Source organism: Trichechus manatus, unplaced genomic scaffold, assembly GCF_000243295.1.
Source record: "Trichechus manatus latirostris isolate Lorelei unplaced genomic scaffold, TriManLat1.0 scaffold00013, whole genome shotgun sequence".
NCBI lineage: Eukaryota > Metazoa > Chordata > Mammalia > Sirenia > Trichechidae > Trichechus > Trichechus manatus.
Window position 1 is genome coordinate 29,734,057 of NW_004443949.1, and position 20,291 is coordinate 29,754,347.

Here is a 20,291-nt window from a genome sequence, read left to right on the forward strand (position 1 = left end):
AGTGCTGCACTCATTAGGTGAAACAACAATTGGTATTCCGTCAATTCCTGGAGCCCTGTTTTTCACGAGTGCCTTCAGTGCAGCTTGGAATTCTTACTTCAGTACCATTAGTTCTTGATCATATGTTACCTCCTAAAATGATGGATTGTTGACCAGTTCTTTTTGGGACAGTGACTCTGTGTATTACTTCCATCTTCTTTTGATGCTTCTTGAATCATTCAATATTTTGCCCATAGAAACCTTCAAAATTACAACTTGAGGCTTGAATTTTTTCTTCAGGTCATTCAGCTTGAGAAATGCTGAGCATGTTCTTTCCTTTTGGTTCTCTAACTCTAGGTCTTTGCACATATCATTATAATACTTAATTTTCTTTATTTTGTCTTCTCTAGCTGCCCTTTGAAATCTTCTGTTCAGCTCTTTTACTTCATCATTTCTTCCATTTGCTTTAGCTACTCTACATTCAAAAGCAAGTTTCAGAGTCTCTTCTGACATCCATTTTGCTCTTCTCTTTCTTTCCTGTCTTTTTAATGACGTTTGCTTAATGACTTACAACATCCATTTTGATATCTTTCATGATTCTATGTGTTGACTGGACTCAGCTAGACTGTTCTACTACAGATGACAATAGCTGATGCTTCACTCATCTGGGGGCTAAACAAGGCCTGGTTATTCAAGATTATTCTTTTACAGGGCTGACATTTGGTGTTGACTGTCATCTGAGAGCTCAGGGAAGTCTGCCAACCAGAGCATCTTGGTTCCTCTCCACATGGCCTCTGCTTTTACTGAGGCTTCTCAAAGTGTAGTAGCTGGGGTCAGAAAGGGGTGGTTCTAAGAGAAGGAAGCTCTAAGAAGACAAGCACCCAATATGCAATGTCTCATAAGTCTCTGCTTGCATCACACTTGCTAACGTCCCATCGATCAATACTTTTCACAGTGATGTAGAAGTGGATCACACCAGGACACAAATACTCAGAGGGACAGCTAATTAGAGGACAATGAAGTAAACATAAAATGGGATTATGTTTATATATTAATAGTAAATTTCCCTCCTGAAATCAGATACATATGCATCTATATTTTGTACTCTTTTTATAGTTTTATTTGTTATCAGGTAACTATTTAATCTCTCTGGTCAATTACTTGGTGAATTTTATGAGATGCTCATTGTCTAGGTGCCAGTTGTCAAGGTGGTTAATTAGGACAACTAGCTAACCTGAAAGTAACAATCAAGCCTTCAGGGCCCTGGAAGCACGGTGGTTAAGAACTCGGCTATTAACCAAAAGATCGGCAGTTCAAATCCACCAGCTGCTCCTTGGAAACCCTATGGGGCAGTTCTGTCTGTCCTCCAGGTTGCTGTGAGTCAAAATTGACTTGACGACACTGGAAAAATGCAAAAAAAAAAAAAAAAAGAAAGAAAAGTGCTGGCTTTCAAAGGTTCCATTTTTCCCCACAGAATGGCATTAGACAAGGTCAGTCAGCTGACTTGCAGCACAGGAAGGGTGAAATGTCCCATTGTCAAGGAGCATTGAAGAATGGGCTCCTGACATTTTATGAACCCTGGGAGATCTGGCAGATAGGGAGAGAAGAAGGGATAGGCATGGAAAAGTATTAAATCAAAATGGAGAAAAGTACCTTAGCCTAGCTTGCCAAATAAGGAAAACTCCCTTCAGTAGGGAGAAAAGACGGCCTAAGAATGGAGGTGTTTGGGATAAGAATGCAGATATGCTTATGAGCATTGCTGGCATGGGGAGCCTGAGTCCATGACTGGAACTCCCTTAAGAAACAGTAAAGAAGTAGCTGTGCATGAAGTCCGATTGGGGAGGCAGCATTCTCCCCATCAGGCTTATCAGACAAAGCATTTGTAACTGCCTATTGATAGGAGCCCTGGTGTCACAGAGATTAAGAGCTTGACTGATAACCAAAAGATCAGCAGCTCGAATTCAGCTGCTCCTTGGAAACTCGATGGGGGCAGTTGTGTCCTATAGGGTTGCTATGAGTTGGAATCAACTTGTTGGCAATGGGCTTGGTTTGTTTTTTTATGGTTGCCCTGGAACTGGACTCTTCACTCATTCCCCTGTTTTCTTCCAAATAGGTCACTACTCATTGAAAAATTATTATAGACTAAGTTTTATGTTAAATAGCTTTATTGCTGATCTACCTATTTAGATGATTTTATCAACTGTTTGTCCTCAGTGTACAGCTACATAATTATAATCATTATATATACATTTTTCCTTTACAAATCTCTTTAATGTCAGCCTTTCTCTATCATGTTGTGTGTGCGTGTGTGTGTGTTTTATATAATTTTAACATAATTATTAGTGATACACAAACCCCTCCATCAGTATTATTCTTTTAAAATGGCTATTCTATCCAATTTCTTCACTGAAACTAAAGTTGGAAAAACAGGTGAGAAAGAATAAAATTTCCCTAAGATAAAAATAAAAGTTCTTTCAGGCTACTGTAGCCATTTTCTGACAACATGTAAATTTAACTTAAAAAAAATGTAAAGCTTTTTTTTCTCTCCAATTAAGTAAGAGAGAGAGAGGAACAGAGAAAAAGAGAAAAAGTAATCACATCAGAAATGAAAAAATAGACCTCACTATAAAAATAGAATATTTTGAATATATTTATACTAATAAGTTGAAATTTTAGCTGAAATAGAAAGTCCATTAAAAAAGTTCCAACTTAACAAAACTTACACAAGAAGAAAGAAAAAGTAAAAACGTATATCAGGACAAATCTCTTATGAACATACATGCAAATATCCAAAAGAAATATTAGCAAATCAAACCTACGTATACAGAAAATAATATCTCTCAATAAATTTGTGTTCATTTCAGAAATACAAATTTGTTTTAACAATAAAAAAAGTCCAATCAATGTAACTCAGTGCAATAACCTTGCTTGCTGGAAGTGAAAAGAACTTAAAGTACTTACTGATGAAAATTAAAGACTACAGCCTTCAATATGGATTGCACATCAATATAAAGAAAACAAAAATCCTTATAATTGGACCAATAAGCAACATCATGATAAGTGGAGAAATGATTGAAGTTGTCAAGGATTTCATTTTACTTGTATCCACAATCAACTCCCATGGAAGCAGCAATCGGGAAGTCAAATGATGTATTGCACTGGGCAAATCTGCAAAAGAACTTAAGTGTTGAAAAGCAAAGATACCACTTTAAGAACTAAGGTGTGCCCCACCCAAGCCATGATATTTTCTTTTTATTTATTTATTTTTCAATTGTACTTTAGGTGGAGGTTTACAGAACAAATAGCTTCTCATTAAACAGACAGTACACATATTGTTTTATGACTTTGGTTAACAACTCCATGACATGTCAACAGTCTCCCTTCTCAACCTTGGAGGACTTTTTTTTTTTTGTGAAAATATACATAGACAAAGAAACACCATTTCGGATATTTCTACATGTACAGTTCAGTGACATCGATTACATTCTTCCGGTTGTGCTGCTATTCTCACTATCCTTTTCCAAATTATTTCATCACCATTATCTTCAACTCACTGGCCCCTAGGCTTCCCATCAAACCTTTTGAGTTGCTGTTGTCAATTTGGTCTCACATGGATAATTCTTTGTTTTTATTTTTGTACCTTAGATAAAAGTTTACAGAACAAATAGTTTCTTATTAAACAGTACACATATCGACCATGACAATGGTTAACAACCCCGTGACATGTCAACACTGTCCCTTCTCAACTTTGGGTTCCATCAACAGCTTTCTTATCCCCTCCTGCCTTCTAGTCCTTGTCCCTGGACTGCCGTGCCTCATTAGTCCTATTTTGTTTTACGGGGCTGTCCAATCCCCGGCTGAAAGGTGAACCTCGGGAGTGACTTCACCTCTGAGCTGAAAGTGGGCCATACTCTCAGGGTTTCTGCAATCTGTCAGGCCAGTAAATCTGGTCTTTTTTTGTGAGTTAGAATTTTGTTCGACATCCTTTTTTAGCTCTGTCCAGGACCCTCTGTTGTGATCCCAGTCAGAGCAGTCAGTGGTGGTAGCTGGGCACCATCTAGCTGTCTGTACTGGACTCAGTCTGGTGGAGGCTGTGGTAGCTGTGGTCCATTAGTCCTTTGGACTAATCTTTTCCTTGCATCCTGTTCTCTTCATTCTTCCTTGCTCCCGAAGGAGTGAGACCAGCAGAGTATCTTAGATGCAAGCCATGGTATTTTCAGTCACCTCATGTGCATGTGAAAGCCAGACAATGAATAAGGAAGAGTAAGAAGAACTGATGCCTTTTAATTATGGTATTGGGGGAGAATATTAAATATGCCATAGACTGGCAGAAAAGTAAACAAGTCTGTCCTGGAAGAAGTATAGCCAGAGTGCTCCTTGGAAGCCAGAATGGCAAGACTTCATCTCACGTACTTTGGACATGTTATCAGGAGGGACTAGTCCCTGAGAAGCACATCATACCTGGTACAGCAGAGGGTCACTGAAAAATAGGAAGCCTCTCAATGAGATGGATTGGCACAGTGGCTGCAACAATGAACTCAAACACAGCAACAATTTTGAGGATGGTGCAGGACCGGACAGTGTTTTTTCTGTTGTACATAGAGTCACTATGAGTCAGAAACAACTTGAGGGCACCGAACAACAACAATAAAGTAAATAAAAGGAAATACCTCTATTAAATTACCAAAATTAGTAAAGGGAAATATCACTAATATATTAAGAAACTGAATATTATAAAAGCGTGACTTCTCCTCTAAAGTGATTTATAGATTCAGTTGTAATTCTAATTAAATTGTAAATGCTCTGTGTGGTGTGGTTTTGGGTATATGTAAATTGAAAGACTGATCTTAAAATTTAAATAAAATTGGAAAAGGCCCCAAATCTCAAGACAATCTTGAGGAACTAGATATTAAGACTTATTAAAAGGCTCAGTATAAACAAATTGATAAATAGAAGGATTAGTGTCCAGAAACACAATACAGATCCAAGGACATTATTACAAGACTTTCTCCAGTTTTAAAGTTGTGCTAGGGATTCTCAAAAGTCTGAGCGCACAGTCAAACTCACAGCTATGACTTTATACAGTGAAACAAAGCACAGCACCATCAGCAAAGGGTAAAGGTACATGAGGCAAAGCGCAGTAGAAACCAGGCAGTAGCTACCAAGATTTCTGTCCCAGTGGAGTCACATAGGACAGGAATAACTCCCCAGAAAACAAGTGTGAAATGTTGTCTAGCAGAGATTCTCTTCAGAGACTAAGCGCCCAGGGTTTTTACTGGGGCCTGGTCACACAGGCGCTGTCTGCCTAGCACTTACCTTAAAGCCGTACTCTTAGAAGTAAAGCAGGTGTTCAGTATAAACCATACTATCTGCACAAACAGTTTAGGCACAGTGAACCATTCTTATTGGGGAATGGAGAAAAACCAAAAACAAACAAACCCACTGCAGAAAAGTTGATTCTAACTCCTAGCAGCCCCATATGGTTTTCAAGACTGTAAATCTCTACAGAAAGAGACTGCCACATCTTTCTCTCATAGAGCCACTGGTGGTTTCAAACTGCCAACCTTTCGATTAGCAGTTGATGGCTTTAACCACTGCTCTACCAGGGCTCCTTGGAATGGGGAAAACCCTCCTGAAATCCAGGTCCTCACTCTAAGCAACTGTCAGTATTCCAAACACGCCTTTATTAGGATGTCAGTGTCAGGCTTGCTATGCTAACCGTTTTCTGTCCTATGATGAAGGTGGAACTGAAGAGCACTGAGAGAAAGCCAATCTTTATAACAAACGGGGTAGGGTCATTTGGATAGCTCATGCAGAAAAAAATAAGTCTCAGCTCCTGTATTACACCATACAAAAAAAAAAAAAAAACCAAAAAAAAAAAAAAAAACCCAAACCCGTTTCCATGGAGTTGATTCTGACTCTGGACGATCCTATAGGACACAGTAGAACTGCCTCATGGGATTTCTAGGGCTGTAATCTTTACAGAAGCAGACTGCCACGTCTTTCTCCCATAGAGCAGCTGGTAGGTTCAAATAACTCACCTTTTGGTTAGCAGCTGAGTGATTAACCACTGCATCACTGGGACTTCTTATCTCACACCATACTAAAGATCAATTCAAGGTGGGTTTTAGGTCTAGATGTGAAATATAAAGCAATAAAGCCATAAGGAAAAATATTACTGTTAAAATTAGAAACTTCAGTTCTTCAACATACACCATTAAGAGGGTAAACATTTAAAGAAGATAGTGGGAGAAATACTTGCAATACATATAACCAACAAAGACATTGTTTCCAGAATATATAAAGAAATTTTAAAAATCAATAAGAGAACAGAAAAATGTGGGAAAATAGGCAAAAGACTTGAACAGGATCTCTTCAAAAGAAGATAGTCAAACAGCAAATGAATATTGGAAAAAGGGCTTGACACCACTGGTCGCCAGAGAAATGCAAATGAAAATTACAGGATCATCCTACTACTTATCTACTAGAAAGGCCAAAATGAAAATAGCAGATAATACCAAGTGTTGGAGAGGGTGTAGAGCATCTTAAACTCTCATGACACTGCTGTTTGAATTAAAATTGGTACAACCTCTTTGTAATACCATTTGGCAGAATCTACACCATTTCAAAATATTCTTTCTCTTTGACCAATGAACTCCTATTCTAAATACTGAACATAATTGCATATATATATGAGAACAATTGAACAAGAATGTTCAGAGGAGCCTTATCACAGTTATTATAAAGTTTTTTTAATTTTATTTGTTTTCTTGTTGGTAAGAATATAAACAGCAAAGCACGCACCAATTCAGCAGTTTTTATGTGTACAATTCAGTGACATTGATTACATTCTTTGAGTTGAGCAACCATTTTTACCCTCCTCTTCTGAGTTGTTCCTCCTCCATTAAGATAAACCACTGCCCTGTAAGGTTTCTGTCTACTCTTTGGAGTTGATATTGTCAGTTTGATCCTATATCGCTAAGCTAAACTACTGTCTGGTTTTAAGAAGACTTCAGGGGATATTTATGGTTTAAGGTTTAAAGATTATCCCAGGGCAACAGTTTTAGGGATTCATCCAGCTTCTATGGCTCCAGAAAGTCTGGAGTCATGCAGATTTGAATTCTTTTTCTGATTTTCCCCATTTGGATCAGGATTCTTCTATAGAATGTTTGACCAAAATGTTCAGGATTCTTCTATAGAATATTTTATCAAAACATCTCTTGGAAAAGGAGGCAGTTGTTCATGGAGGCAGTTAACCACACATCCCATTTCCTTCTTCTACTTCTGACTCTCCTTCTTACTCTGTTGCTCCAGATGGATAGAAACCAATTCTTGTGCTTTGGATGACCACTTGCCAGTTTTTAAAACCGCAGGAGCTATGCGACAAATTAGGAGGTAGAACAGAAGCACTAAACACATTATTAGGCCAGTTAACTGGGGATCTCCCATGAAACCATGACCCTAAACCTCCAAACCAAGAAACCAAATCCCATGAGGTGTTTGGTTGTCATAAGCAGCCTCAGCAGCTACTCTTTTTTTTTTTTTGTCATGATTGTAAATATGTCTGTCACATGTTTGCTGATTCAACTTTTAACAGGTGTACAACTTACTGACAGCACTTACAATAATCAGTTGTACAACCCTACCCTTAATCAATGCTATTTTTCTATCACTGTCATGGATTGAATTGTATCCCCCAAAAATATCTGTCAACTTGGCTGGGTCATGATTCCCGGTATTGTATGATTGTGTACCATTTTGTAATCTGATGTGATTGCCTTCTGTGTTGTAAACTGTATCACTATGTTGTAATAAGATGGATTAGTGGCAGTTATACTGATGAGGGCTACAAGATTAGATAGTGTCTTAAGTCAATCTCTTCTGAGATATGAAAGACAGAAGTGAGCAGAGACCCATGGGAACATCATACCACCAAGAAAGCAGTGCCTAGAGCAGAGGGCATCGTTTGAACCTGAGGTTCCTGCGCAGAGAAGCTCTTAGACCAAGGGAAGATTGATGACACGGACCTTCCTCCAGAGCTGACAGAGAAAGCATTCCCTTGGAGCCGAAACCCTGAATTTGGACTTGTAAGCTACCGGACTGTGAGAGAAAAAACTTCTCTTTATTAAAGCCATCCACTTGTGGTATTTCTGTTAGAACAGCACTAGATGACTAAGACAATCACTATAAACGGGAACTCAGTACTAAATGAGCAATAACCCCTCTCCCCCCACACACCCCTGATAACCATTAATAAACTTTAGAGTTAATTTACTTTACATTTCCCTCACATAAGTATTTCTAAAGTCATATACATACATACATATATATATATATATATATATATATATATATATATATATAAGCTCATTAGGCCTGGTAGCAGTTGGCTTTCCTTAAGAGAAAATAAAAACCATTTTTTTATACCAACACTATTTTCACTCTTAATTGCTCAATTCGCAAATAAATTATTAAGATAACTTGCAGTATAGACTGCATAATTCATTTACCTGAAATCTCTAAGCCACTCTTTGTTGTTGCTGTTAGCTCCACTCAAGGGACCCCTGACTCATGAGGACCCCTTACACAATGAAGGGAAATGCTGTTTTGCAGATAGGACCAATGTGATCCGTAGGGTTTTCATTGTCTGATTTTCAGAAGTAAATCATCAGGCTTCTGTGTCTGTCTTAGTCTGGAACTCTGAAACCTGTTCAGCATCATAGCAACACAAACCTCTATTGATAGGTGGGTGGTATCTGTTCATGAAGCGCATTGGCTGGGGATAGAACACGGGTCTCTCTTAAGAAGCTGTTTATTCATGCTCATTGCAAGGACTTTCGCTTTTATTTTTGTTGTTTCTTTGTTTTCTTGCTTGTTTTATTTTGTTTTACAGGCAAACTTACCTTAATACTAACCACTTCTCTATTGTTTAATTTGCTCTCTGGCAGAATATTGCCTGCACAAATTTAGTAAAGTGGACATTCCCAAGTCGTTTGTTACCACAGTAATACTTTTATATTTAAAAAAAAAAAATCCTTTAAACACTTTAAGTTGAATGTTAGTCCTTAAAGTTTGGAAAAACAGTAATGCTTGCAAAATTAATGGTACCTCAAAAATTTTAATGAGAATTTCAAAGAGAAATGAACTTTTGTTCTGTTACCGTAAGCCTCCAGCAAGTTCCCATTTTACAGTCAATTTTAGCCACTATACACTAGCAGTTCTCTTGCCTGAGGGCTATAAACTTTAATAGAGTCTCTGGAACATCGCTCACACTCTGACTACGAAGGCCAAGGTGAGACATTGGAAAGGCAGACAACCTAAATACAAAAAACACTCTCCCTTTTATTTTTATGAACAGACAACCAGAGGCCAAAAAAGAGAGAGAAGGCTTAGAATTGAATCTGTCAACAATGTGGAACTAGCAATGATAGAATTCACTCTGAGTAATTGTTTGGAAAATGTTTATACATCTGTAGACCCTCTCCTAAGTTAAAAATGACTGTTTATTTCATTTTTTGGGTAATAACTTTTTATGTCCCCAGGCTGAGAGGTGAACCCACAAGAGTTCCTGAATACCGAAAAATCCATTTAGAGTCATTAATGTGAGAACAAAGGAAAAAGTCAATGGGTAATTTTGAAGTTATGTGGTCCTCCCCTAAATATCTGAGACAGAATGGGGGAAAAACAACCTCAGTTTTGTTGTTGTTGTTGTTTTTGTTTTTCTTTCTTTTTTTTTTTTTGCTGGTAACATATACACTTAAATATTGTCATCATTGTCACATGTATATTGAAAATGTCCTTATTATACATTAAAAGTGCATTACCTACCACTAAAGATAGGTACATCAAATTGTAAGATTTGGCTATATGAGAAGAATGCATCAGAACTTTTTAATTCCTTCAGGAAATCAATGAAATATATATATATAAAATTATACTTATTTCTCAATGTAGGATGACAGTCCTAAATGTTTATCTACATGGAGGACATATTCGTATTTTCTTAATTTCCTGTGCAATATGAGTATTTGAGAAGTGTGTCAACATTAGCGTTTCACCTGAAGAACCAAAGTTTCAGAAGTTGGCTTATTATTGCTTAGCTTGTTTTCTCAGTTCTTCTGCCCTTTTCTGTTTCTTTGTTTTTGCAATGTAATAGATAAAGCCTGCTTTGCAGGCAGTGATTGAAAAATAATTCTATAGAGCTGAATAATAATTAAATGAGGACAAAAATATGATCAGGAGAAGCTGTTTAAATGAACTGATTGTGACAAAAGCCCAATGGGATTTTATTGAGGAATGAATAAAATGTAAAGAAATTTAACTTTCTACTGAAATTACAACATATGCATATATTCTTCCTTTTACAGTTATGTTTACTGTAAAATTTCTAACAGACATAAACATAAACAATACAAAAAACTCTCCTGTATTCATTACCTGCTTAAACAATTGGATTATTTTTAAAGAAATTCTCAAAAAAGTAGTTTCAGCCTGAAATATTTTTTAATTTATCCCAGAAACAAATAAACAAACATGATTAGGATCTTTTTTTTTTTACATAGCTATAATGCTATTATCCAGACTAATAAAAGCTGTAATAATTATTTATTATAATTTCATGTCCAGTTTATGCGAAAATTTCCTTAAATGTCTTTAACTTTTTTTAATCAGTCTATTTTTTTGAATTAGACTCCAAATAATGTTTACTTATTTTATTTTTTGTTATGTTTCTAAGTCACATTTCATTTAGAAGAATTATTTCTTTTTAATTATTTTTATTTAATTTTCATCGAGTGATTGATAATTTAGTTTGTTTTCGTGCAGAATGTTCCACATTCAGGATTGCAGTGCTGGCTTCATTGTGGTCTTCTTTTTTACATTTTTTGTACTCATAGTTTATCTTTGTATATTTCAAGAAATGTTTATAGAAAATTTTAAATATTTTATAGAAGATTTTGATGACAGATTTTGTGTATGAGTCTGTGCGTGAGGTCTCATATTTATTAACTAAATTCTTATGTGCTAACCAACCTATGCTTTAAGGTGGTCCTGGTTTTGCAGGCATTCAACCAATCTCTCATTTCGCACGTCATTTGTACTAACCCTCCAATCATGCTGTGCATATGCATATATCTTGTACAGTATGAATATTCACTGTGAATTATAAATTCCAGATCATTAGGATCCTCCAAACCATTTTTTAGTAACAGCCTTCTTTATTTTCAATAAACTGTAGGGTTTGTTTTTATTGTTTAGTTGTTTTGTTTTTGCTTGTTTGTTTTAGTAATCTGTGTGCTGAAATTTTCAACTGATGAAAAAAGAATTTGGAGTAGTAAAACAAACTAAGAATGTATTTGCTGTGTTTATCAAAATATTTTTTTTTCCATCTTATATTTACTCTATTGAGTTCTCATTGGCTTTTTCCTGTTGGTATCTGAACCTACAATTATAGATTAAAGGCAAAGGGAGTGGTTTATTCATTAATTTTTAGCTGAAATAAAGTACTGTCACCAAAATACTCTTTAGTTTTCTGACACCCAAAGTATAAAGTAGCTGTTTGTAATATATGGTAATTAGCTTTTTTGAAAATAAAATCATTTTGGGTTTAAATTATATAATAGTAATGTGCACTCCTTGGCTTCAGTCTCTTGACTCACCAATGTTTCCTGAATAATGTCACTAACACAGTTCTCTTCATGTCGTAATTCTTTTCTCAAGTTTCAAAGGCTCCCTATTTTACTACTACATAAACTGAAAGCACCTCTGCTTGGGAGTCAAAACAATCCGTGAGCTGATCAAAACCCATCTTTTCAGTCCCACTTCCCCCTCATACTTACTTACTTGAGCCTAGACACACTATATACATCTGCCTTATTTGAAACTGGCCTTTATTTATTTATTTTTTTAACTTTAGTTCTTTTGCTCTTCTCCTCTTCTAGCAAAGTTAGACTAACCTTTCAGACAGTTTAAAGGAGACTTCATCTATGGAGTATTCCATGATTCTCTTACATTTTTAACCATTCTTTCTGTTTCATTACCACAGCGCTTTGCTTATGCCTGTTATAAAGACCTTCACTCTCTATTTTTGATAGTTATTTACACATCTGACTTCTCCTTGTGAAAAAAATCATGAAATTCATCTTTGTGTTTTTGTTAAATGACTCAGCTTCCTTCTAAATAACAGTCTGGGTGTGTTTTTAATATACCTGAAAGACATTGTGGATATGAGCTTAGAACACCTATTCAAATGATTGAGACTTAAAAGAAACTTAGTCTTCTTTGTCATGATATGTGTATTCTCCATTGCCATAGACTCAATTTTGACTCTGAGCTACCCTATAGGACAGAGTAGAACTGCCCCATAGGATTTCCAAGGAGCTGCTAGTGGATTCGAACTGCAGCTGCTAGTGGATTCGAACTGCCAACCTTTTGCTTAGCAGCCAAGTTCTTAACCACTATGCCACAGGGGCTCCCTACAGGTATACAATGAAAGTCAAATGTGATTAGAATATTTTTTGTTCTATTATTGTTGCATTTTAGATATGATCCCAAAACAGATACATGGACCATGGTGGCTCCTTTGAGTATGCCCAGAGATGCTGTTGGGGTCTGTCTCCTTGGTGACAGATTATATGCTGTTGGTGGCTATGATGGGCAGACATACCTCAACACAATGGAATCCTATGATCCACAAACTAATGAGTGGACACAGGTAAGATTGTCTTCAGAATAATTAATAATTTACTTTCTTGGTGGGGAGGGCAAATTACAAATAATCTATCAAGTCAAATTTCCCTGACCCAAAAATGTTTGATTTACCCAGTGGGTTGTTCATTTATTAAAAAGTTCATTAAATAGCATGTTTTTTGATTTGTATACTTTTATATATGTTATACTTTAATAGAATTTATATTTTAAAAATGACATGCATACTTCAATGGATTTCCATGTCATTATAAATAGTAACAAGTAGCAGGCACTGAATTTTAATTTGTTGAAGCAAAAAAATAAAAGTGGAATTTATTGGCATACAAAATCCTAAATTGAGCATATTTAGTTTTAGAGATAAGTGGAACAAAGAAATTGAAGGCTGCAGAAATCCACCTCTCTGCCTCCCATTTTTACTTGACTCTGTGAAGTCCATTTCTAAGTCCTGTAAAGAAGTGGAACTTTTTTGGAAGCTCCAAATAGAAATCCACAAAGCAATAAACAGAAAGTAAAAAATTCTTTGTCTCAGTTCAATTAAATAACAAATAGCAAAGGGCTCTGAATGGTTTGTCATATATTAAATGCATATTCCTGAATAATCACTGTGGCCAGGCAGATGGTGTGGAATGATGGGAGAGTTTAGGTGAGGTGTTAACTCCTTAAATAAACAGTCCTGTTAAAGATTCAGGGTTTGGCTGAAATAAAGCTGCTCCCATTCTGATCACCTAGCTAGAGGATGTGTGTTAGTAAGTGTGAGTGCGGACAGAGGAGATGAGGGATTATGAGGGCAAGGCAACCTAATTATACTGAAAAATACTTTTTGTTGTGTAGATATTATGGCCATGCTTTTAACAGAGGACATGGATCTATTCTTATACCTTTGTTCTTATATTCCATTTCTCCATATATTCTTTCTCTTTTCCAACTGTCTCAATATTTCTATTGTTTCTCTCTTTTATTAGAAACCTAAAAGTAAGAAAAAAGTAAAATAAATATAGTTGAAAAAAGTAAAATAAATATAGTTCCTATCAGTGAGTGCAGTGAAATTCCAAAGCCTTACTTAGTGAAGAGAATAATAACCACATCTCCTCATGTTTCTGAGTGGGTGGAGGGTTCTCTTTTTGATCACAGGCATTGATTAAAGTTTATCCGAAGAACCTAAGCACTGATTAAGGTAAATTTCTTTTACAGATACTTAATTTGTTTGGAGGTGACTGAACTCATCCATATAACTTCCTTGATTGTGCAAGTTCTGATGGTGTGTGTTCAACAACAATATTTAGATAGACTGACAGCAAAGTACCAAGCCAAATTCCTAACGGCTAGGCTAAGTTCCCTGCATTGTGAATCTTACTCTTCCCTAAAGGAATACTCTTTGAATTCAATCTAGATACATGAATTTGGCTAAGGAGGAAGGAAAAAAGGAGAAATGAGAGAGATGGGGAGTACTTGAAGAAATAAGTCCTATAATTTTCTGATAATTGTGAGAGAAGAAGCATTCCTTATCTAAAGGACAGATAATATAAACAAGCTAATAATGTTTGCTTTTTACGTGATTGCACCAAAATCTTAGAGGATATATTTTAACTTCTTGCCTTTCTGATTCCATAGTCATTCCATAGGGTGCACTGCATGGACTGGTTGTTTATTCGCTAAGAAATATGCCAGTTTAATGGTATATATTTTAAGTGTGCCACTTATACAAATAAATATTAAGTAAAGGAAGTTTATAGGCATATAAATGCTATAATATAATATCTTCATTATATATTTATAATAAGTAGCAATTATGCTTATCTTTCCTCTAAAATTGAAATCAAAATAATGTATGTGGTAATAATAAGTAAAAGCTTCCTAAAATCCGTTACCCCTTGTCTGTATTTTATTATACTCTTTTGTATAATACTCTACTCATATAGTATCTTACAAACAGCAAAGTGGTATTTAAAATGTTTTACAACAACTTTATTTTAGTAATATAAATTAATTTTAAAACTCTTAAATTATGATTTTACTCGCATATCTTTTTACTGTTTATATTTTTTAAGACTCTTGAGGGACCTTTAGCCATCCCACATAAAGTCTTTTAAAAACTCTCAGGATTCCAGCTTACTAGACAGAATTTCCATGTTTTCAAAATCACTTCTGTCACTTTTAATCAATGGAATCCATAAGTGGACAAATTCAGCTGGCTATCCCATTGCTTATTGGCATCCCAAATGACTGATTATTAGAATAAATTAGCAAACTATATCAAAATATGTAAGAATGAGCATTTTTGGAAAACTCCCCAGGTAGTTCTGATGGTTTGCTAGGATGGGAAATAATGAACACGGATTATGGAACAGATGCCAAATTGATGGCTTTCCTAGTTTGTTCTAAAGAGGATACAAGCATTTTTTAACACAACTTGATTTTGTTATTTAACATTAGGCTTATTTCTTGCATTTGATTTAAAAAAAAAAAAGCTTGTGTTTCAAGATAGAGAAAGAAGAAATTTATCCCATTCCTCCTCTCGTTGTTGTTGTGTGCCATCCAGCAGATTCAGACTCATAGCAACACTAAACGACAGAGTAGAAGTGCCCCCATAGGGTTTCCTAGGCTATAATCTTTACGGGAGCAGATCGCCAAGTCTTTTCTCCCACGGAGTAGGTGGTAGGTTCAAACCACCAACCTTTCGGTTAGTAGCCAGGTGCTTTAATCATTGCGTCACTACCTTGGGTAAAATGACTCTTATGTGTTTTCATGATACACTGTCATAGTGCTGTTGTACTGTACCCATGTGCTGGCTGTAAGGAAAAAAGGCCCATGTCTCACTTACTGTCATGTCTCCAACCATAACATGGTCATTGGCATGACGTAGATAGGAGATACATAATCGTTTCTCAAATAAATTAGTGGAGAGATATTCTTGCAACTGCTTTTACTTCAGTTGTGCCCAGGCTTAATTTATTTGCACACAATACGTATATAAGAAGTTGATACTGAGTTCCAGAAGCCTGGTGATATATCTACATACTCAGTCGTTTTAATCCAGTTTGTTTTACCACTAATCTTTTCAGGTTAACATAGCACTCAGGCTGAAAGGCGTAACTCACTGAAGGAGACCAAAGGTAGATATGAAAACAAAAAAACAAAAACAAAAAGAAGGAAATAAAATTGAACTAGAGGAAGAGAGGGTAAACCTCACATAACTATTTTAGATACACTTATGTAGAATACACCAAATACTTAAAATACAATGATAGATTCTGTGATAAGAGAAATACTTGGCATTGTGATGACAACTAAGTGTTGGGTAGAGAAATCTTCCTGCAGGAAATGATATGTAGGATAAGGCCATAAGGATGGGTAAGAGTTAAACAGATAAAAATATGGGAAGTGTTATGACTGTCAGTCGGAATTGACTTGATGGCAATGGACATGTGACTCAAGGAACAGCATTTGTAAAGAGCTGTAGGAAGAAAAGGAAATGGCATGTTTCATTGGCCAAGAAATGAAATATTGGGCAATGTTTTAGGAGAGATAATCAGGCTGTACATTTTGTAGGGAGTCCTTTAGTGATGTAAACTGTTAATGATCTTGGCTGCTAACTAAAAGGTTAGAAATTCAAGTCCACCCAGAGGTGCCTCTGAAGAAAGGCCTGGCAATCTGCTTCCAAAATATCAGACTTTGAAAACCCTTTGGAGCACAATTCTACTCTGACACACACGAGGTCACCATGAGTCCGTGTTGATTTTACTATAAGAACAAAGGGGAGTTAATGAAGGATTTTAAGAGAGGAAAGTAAATAATAAGAATAGTTTCTTCAAGATCATACTTGTTAGGATGCAGAAAATAGCTAGGAGATTGCAAGCTTGGAGTCAGAGAAACCTATTAGGAGGATTTTTTAATAATCCACTCAAGCCAGTATTGTAGCCTGAATTAGGTTGAAGACAGTAAAGACTGACAGAATTAAACTGATTGGAGAGAGATTTAGAGGGCTGGATGATTATTTATACATTGGGTTGGGTGAAGCAAAAGAAGAGACACAGTTGTACTCTACGTTTCTGTCTTGATCAACTAGGTAGAAGGTGGTGTCACTCACTGACATATGAAATACACTGCTAATAGCACATTTTTGGGAAAAGGAGATGGGATTAATTTTCACACACATTTGCATGAACACGTAGGTTCTTGGGTGGTGCCAATAATTTCCTTTTGACTGCTAATCTGGAAGTTGAAAATTTAAACCCATCCAGAAGTGCCATGGAAGAAAGACCTGGTGAGCTGCTTCAATAAAGATTATAGCTGATAAAAACCCTATGGAGCAGTTCTACTCCAACAAATGGGGCAACCAGTTTCAATTTGGTTTATACATGAACACACAGAGACATAGTTATAAACCAAACCAAACCCGTTGCTGTAGAGTCGATTCTGACTAGTAGTGACACTGTAGGACAGAGTAGAAGGGTCCCATAGGTTTCCAAAGCTGTAATCCTTACAGAAGCCGATTGCCACATCTTTCTCCTGCAGATCTGCTGGTGGGCTCAAACCACTGACCTTTGGTTAGTAGCTGAGCACTTAACCACTGCACCACCAGGCCTCCATAGATGTAGATATAGATGATAAAAAGTAGAGCTACTCACTCTATGATTAGATTGGAAAATATGCAGAGTACTTCTCAGTATTGGGTGAACATCCTAAAGCATCTGGGAAACTTCTTAAAAATATTACTAACAAATCCTCATTTCATTCCTACTGACTGGTGGGATTTGAGTACATATACTTTGTAAATCTCTTTGGATGACACTGATGTCCAATGTTTGAAAATTATTGGATAATAAAAGAGGGGCAAAAGAAAGTGTATATATTTTGGAGTCATATACCTTGGGTTTGTATACATTGATGCCTTGGGATTTACTTATTGTCTGTGAAACAGCATGCCCTCACCTGTTAACAGGAGATAACAACATATGATGTGATTATGTAGGTGACTATGGTGACCTATACACACAGTAGGCTATCAATATATTAACATATCCCTTTCCACCTCTCATTTTAAGACAAGAGACTATATATTAGATTAACATTTACAAATAATGTATTTAATATTAGATTAACTTTTACAAATAATGTATTTAATGAAAGGAATAAAAAAATAAGTGACATATAGAGAGTTGTGTTCCCCCCACCCCTTATATGTTAAACCTACAGTGGAATGAAGGGTAACAATATATACGTTTAAAAGAGCTGGTGTATAATGGAGCCAATTTTCATATTTAGAGAGTGAAAACATATCCTTTCTCAATCAATAAAATAATCTAAGTGATTGGAGATTATTTTGCTCTTTGCTATTTTATTTCTTACATTTTATTCACTTTCTTTTCATTTCAAATAATATCCTGTAATGTCTAGTTTTCTCTCATATTTTTATGTGCATAAATTTTTGTTAGAAAACTGTAATAATCATTGATATCAAGAAGCTCAAATTATTAAAATATTGGCTTACCTCCAAGGAATAAATTTCCATTACAAACTCTATAAAAATTACTGTTTTAAATATATTCCTAGACAATTTTGTAGTCAGTATTATTACAAAAGAAACTCAGTTCTCATTTCAGTGACTGTCAAAGATGGAATTTTTTTTAATAAGCCCTATAGCAATTATAATTATGGCCTATTTATGACAAAATATTGAAGTTACTTCATTGTATGTCTCTGTCTAGAATGAATGAATAACACATTTAATTCAGTATAATACCTGGGGAAATAACTTCACAAAAATTGCAATAAGTGTAATAGATCTTTCATCTAAAATACACCCCAAGCTATCAAGATGAAATATCATCATGAATGTGCCCATGAACATTCCAGAATGAAACTTTGCTGGAACCTTTTCTACAGCAGCTTCATTTCACCAAAAATAGTTAAACATTTGTACTGCATTTAAAATAAATTCAGTGAGGGCTGGTTTTTAAAATTTCAATATACAAATTATTTGCTTTTTTGTAAAATTGCTATTTTTTGTTGCACTGTCTGTGGTTAAAATTCAAAAATATAAGCACATTTATTTTTGCTTTCCATAAATATATCATAATTAGTATATTCTTTCTATGACAACAAAATTTGCCTTCAGCTGTGTTTCATCTTTTTCTGCAGATGGCTTCTTTGAATATTGGAAGAGCAGGCGCCTGCGTGGTAGTCATCAAGCAACCTTGACTTACTTTTATTTGGGGGGTTTTGTTTGTTGGATTGGTTATTTTTATATCAGAAGGCAAGAATGAGAACTTCGTGAGATGAAACCTCTTCAAGAACAATGATTTCAGTAGATTCACCTACTGATACTAAAGGCGGTAGAAAATCAAAACTATAGGAAACAAGAAAATGTCAAATCGTTAGAGGAACAAGGTCTGGCCATTTGGTAGTTAGTTCAGGAATGGTTATTGGTAATTTGTTGTGTATTGTAGCATACAATAACTAGAGTTACCAAAGGCTTGTTTTTCTTGACCAGTTAAAAGGTGAGCCCGATATTGTGACATGGATAATTTCCTGATTACAACTCATTCAGTCACTTTATAATCTGTGGCAAAATCTACAAGGTTGCCAAAACTAGAAGACATGCTATTTCACCAGACAGAATCTGACTGAGTCACTCTTTTCCTAATCAGAGGTGGTCATACAAAGAAGCAGAATGCTGTTTTGTTAAAACAAAGATGCTTCTTTCTGGTTTTCCTAAGCTACAAGGACAATTAGAGAAACAGATTCATGCTTGTTTCTTGCATTCAGAAAACCAATTGTCCTGCTAATCAAAGCTGCATATTTCACTCGAGACGACGGTTGAATTTATTGCAACCATGTTAGCAATCTGAAGCTGGCAAATACAAAGGATTGTTTTAGTTAGGCTTGCCACATTGCTTTGCTTTATAAATACACTGAGCCAAAGAATCAGTATAATAACGGGCTTTTGCCTTATGTTGAGTTCAGTGTAAGCATGGGAGCTAGTCATTCTGAATGATATATATATCCATTGCATGTTGAAATCCTTTAGAATTTTGTTCTTAAAAAAAAAAAAAACCTTAGAATTTTAAGAGACAGAAAAAAATATGATCCATTAAGTTGAGATATTTATGATCATTGTTAGAAAGAAGGCATTCCCTGCTTTTCAAAGTTGTTACATTGATAATGCACATTATTTTAAGCCAAATGTTTGTAATTGTTTAAAGCATAAAATGAAAACATTAAAAAATGTCTTTAATAGATCCATGTGAATTTTAAATACAATTAATAAATGATAGAAAATTTGGTTTTATCAGTGTATTTTTTCAATAACTTTTAATTCAGATCTAAGTTAAAACTGACAAGGTATACTGCTGAGACAAATTTCATTGCCTGACTTTTCAGAATTTAAGAAATATACATCTACAGCAACATATAAGTTCATTTCCTCCAAAACATAATAGCACACTGACACCAAATGCAATCTTTAATTAGCGTTTTCTCCTGCAGTCACTCAGTTGAGACCGTTAGCATTAGTGCCTACAAAACACACATCACATAATAACAGTACTGAGAATTGTGCAGGAACTAGAAAAGGCAAAAAATTCCTCCTCTAAAAATCAATG

General features: G+C 35.5%; 1 protein-coding gene across 2 annotated transcripts in view; it reads left to right on the plus strand.

Moving 5' to 3' along the window:
• The window catches only part of KLHL1 (kelch like family member 1), a 492,649-nt gene extending 472,671 nt beyond the window's left edge, over positions 1-19,978 (plus strand). Inside the window, exons 9-10 of one of the 2 annotated variants that reach the window (XM_012554148.1) lie at positions 12,520-12,691; positions 18,829-19,978. In XM_012554148.1, coding sequence (XP_012409602.1) covers positions 12,520-12,691; positions 18,829-18,888 — 232 coding nt within the window. In that variant the 3' untranslated portion in view covers positions 18,889-19,978. The remainder of the gene's footprint in view (positions 1-12,519; positions 12,692-18,828) is intronic. The other variant, XM_004371430.2, reaches the window with a different exon arrangement.
• Positions 19,979-20,291: the final 313 nt, after the last annotated feature.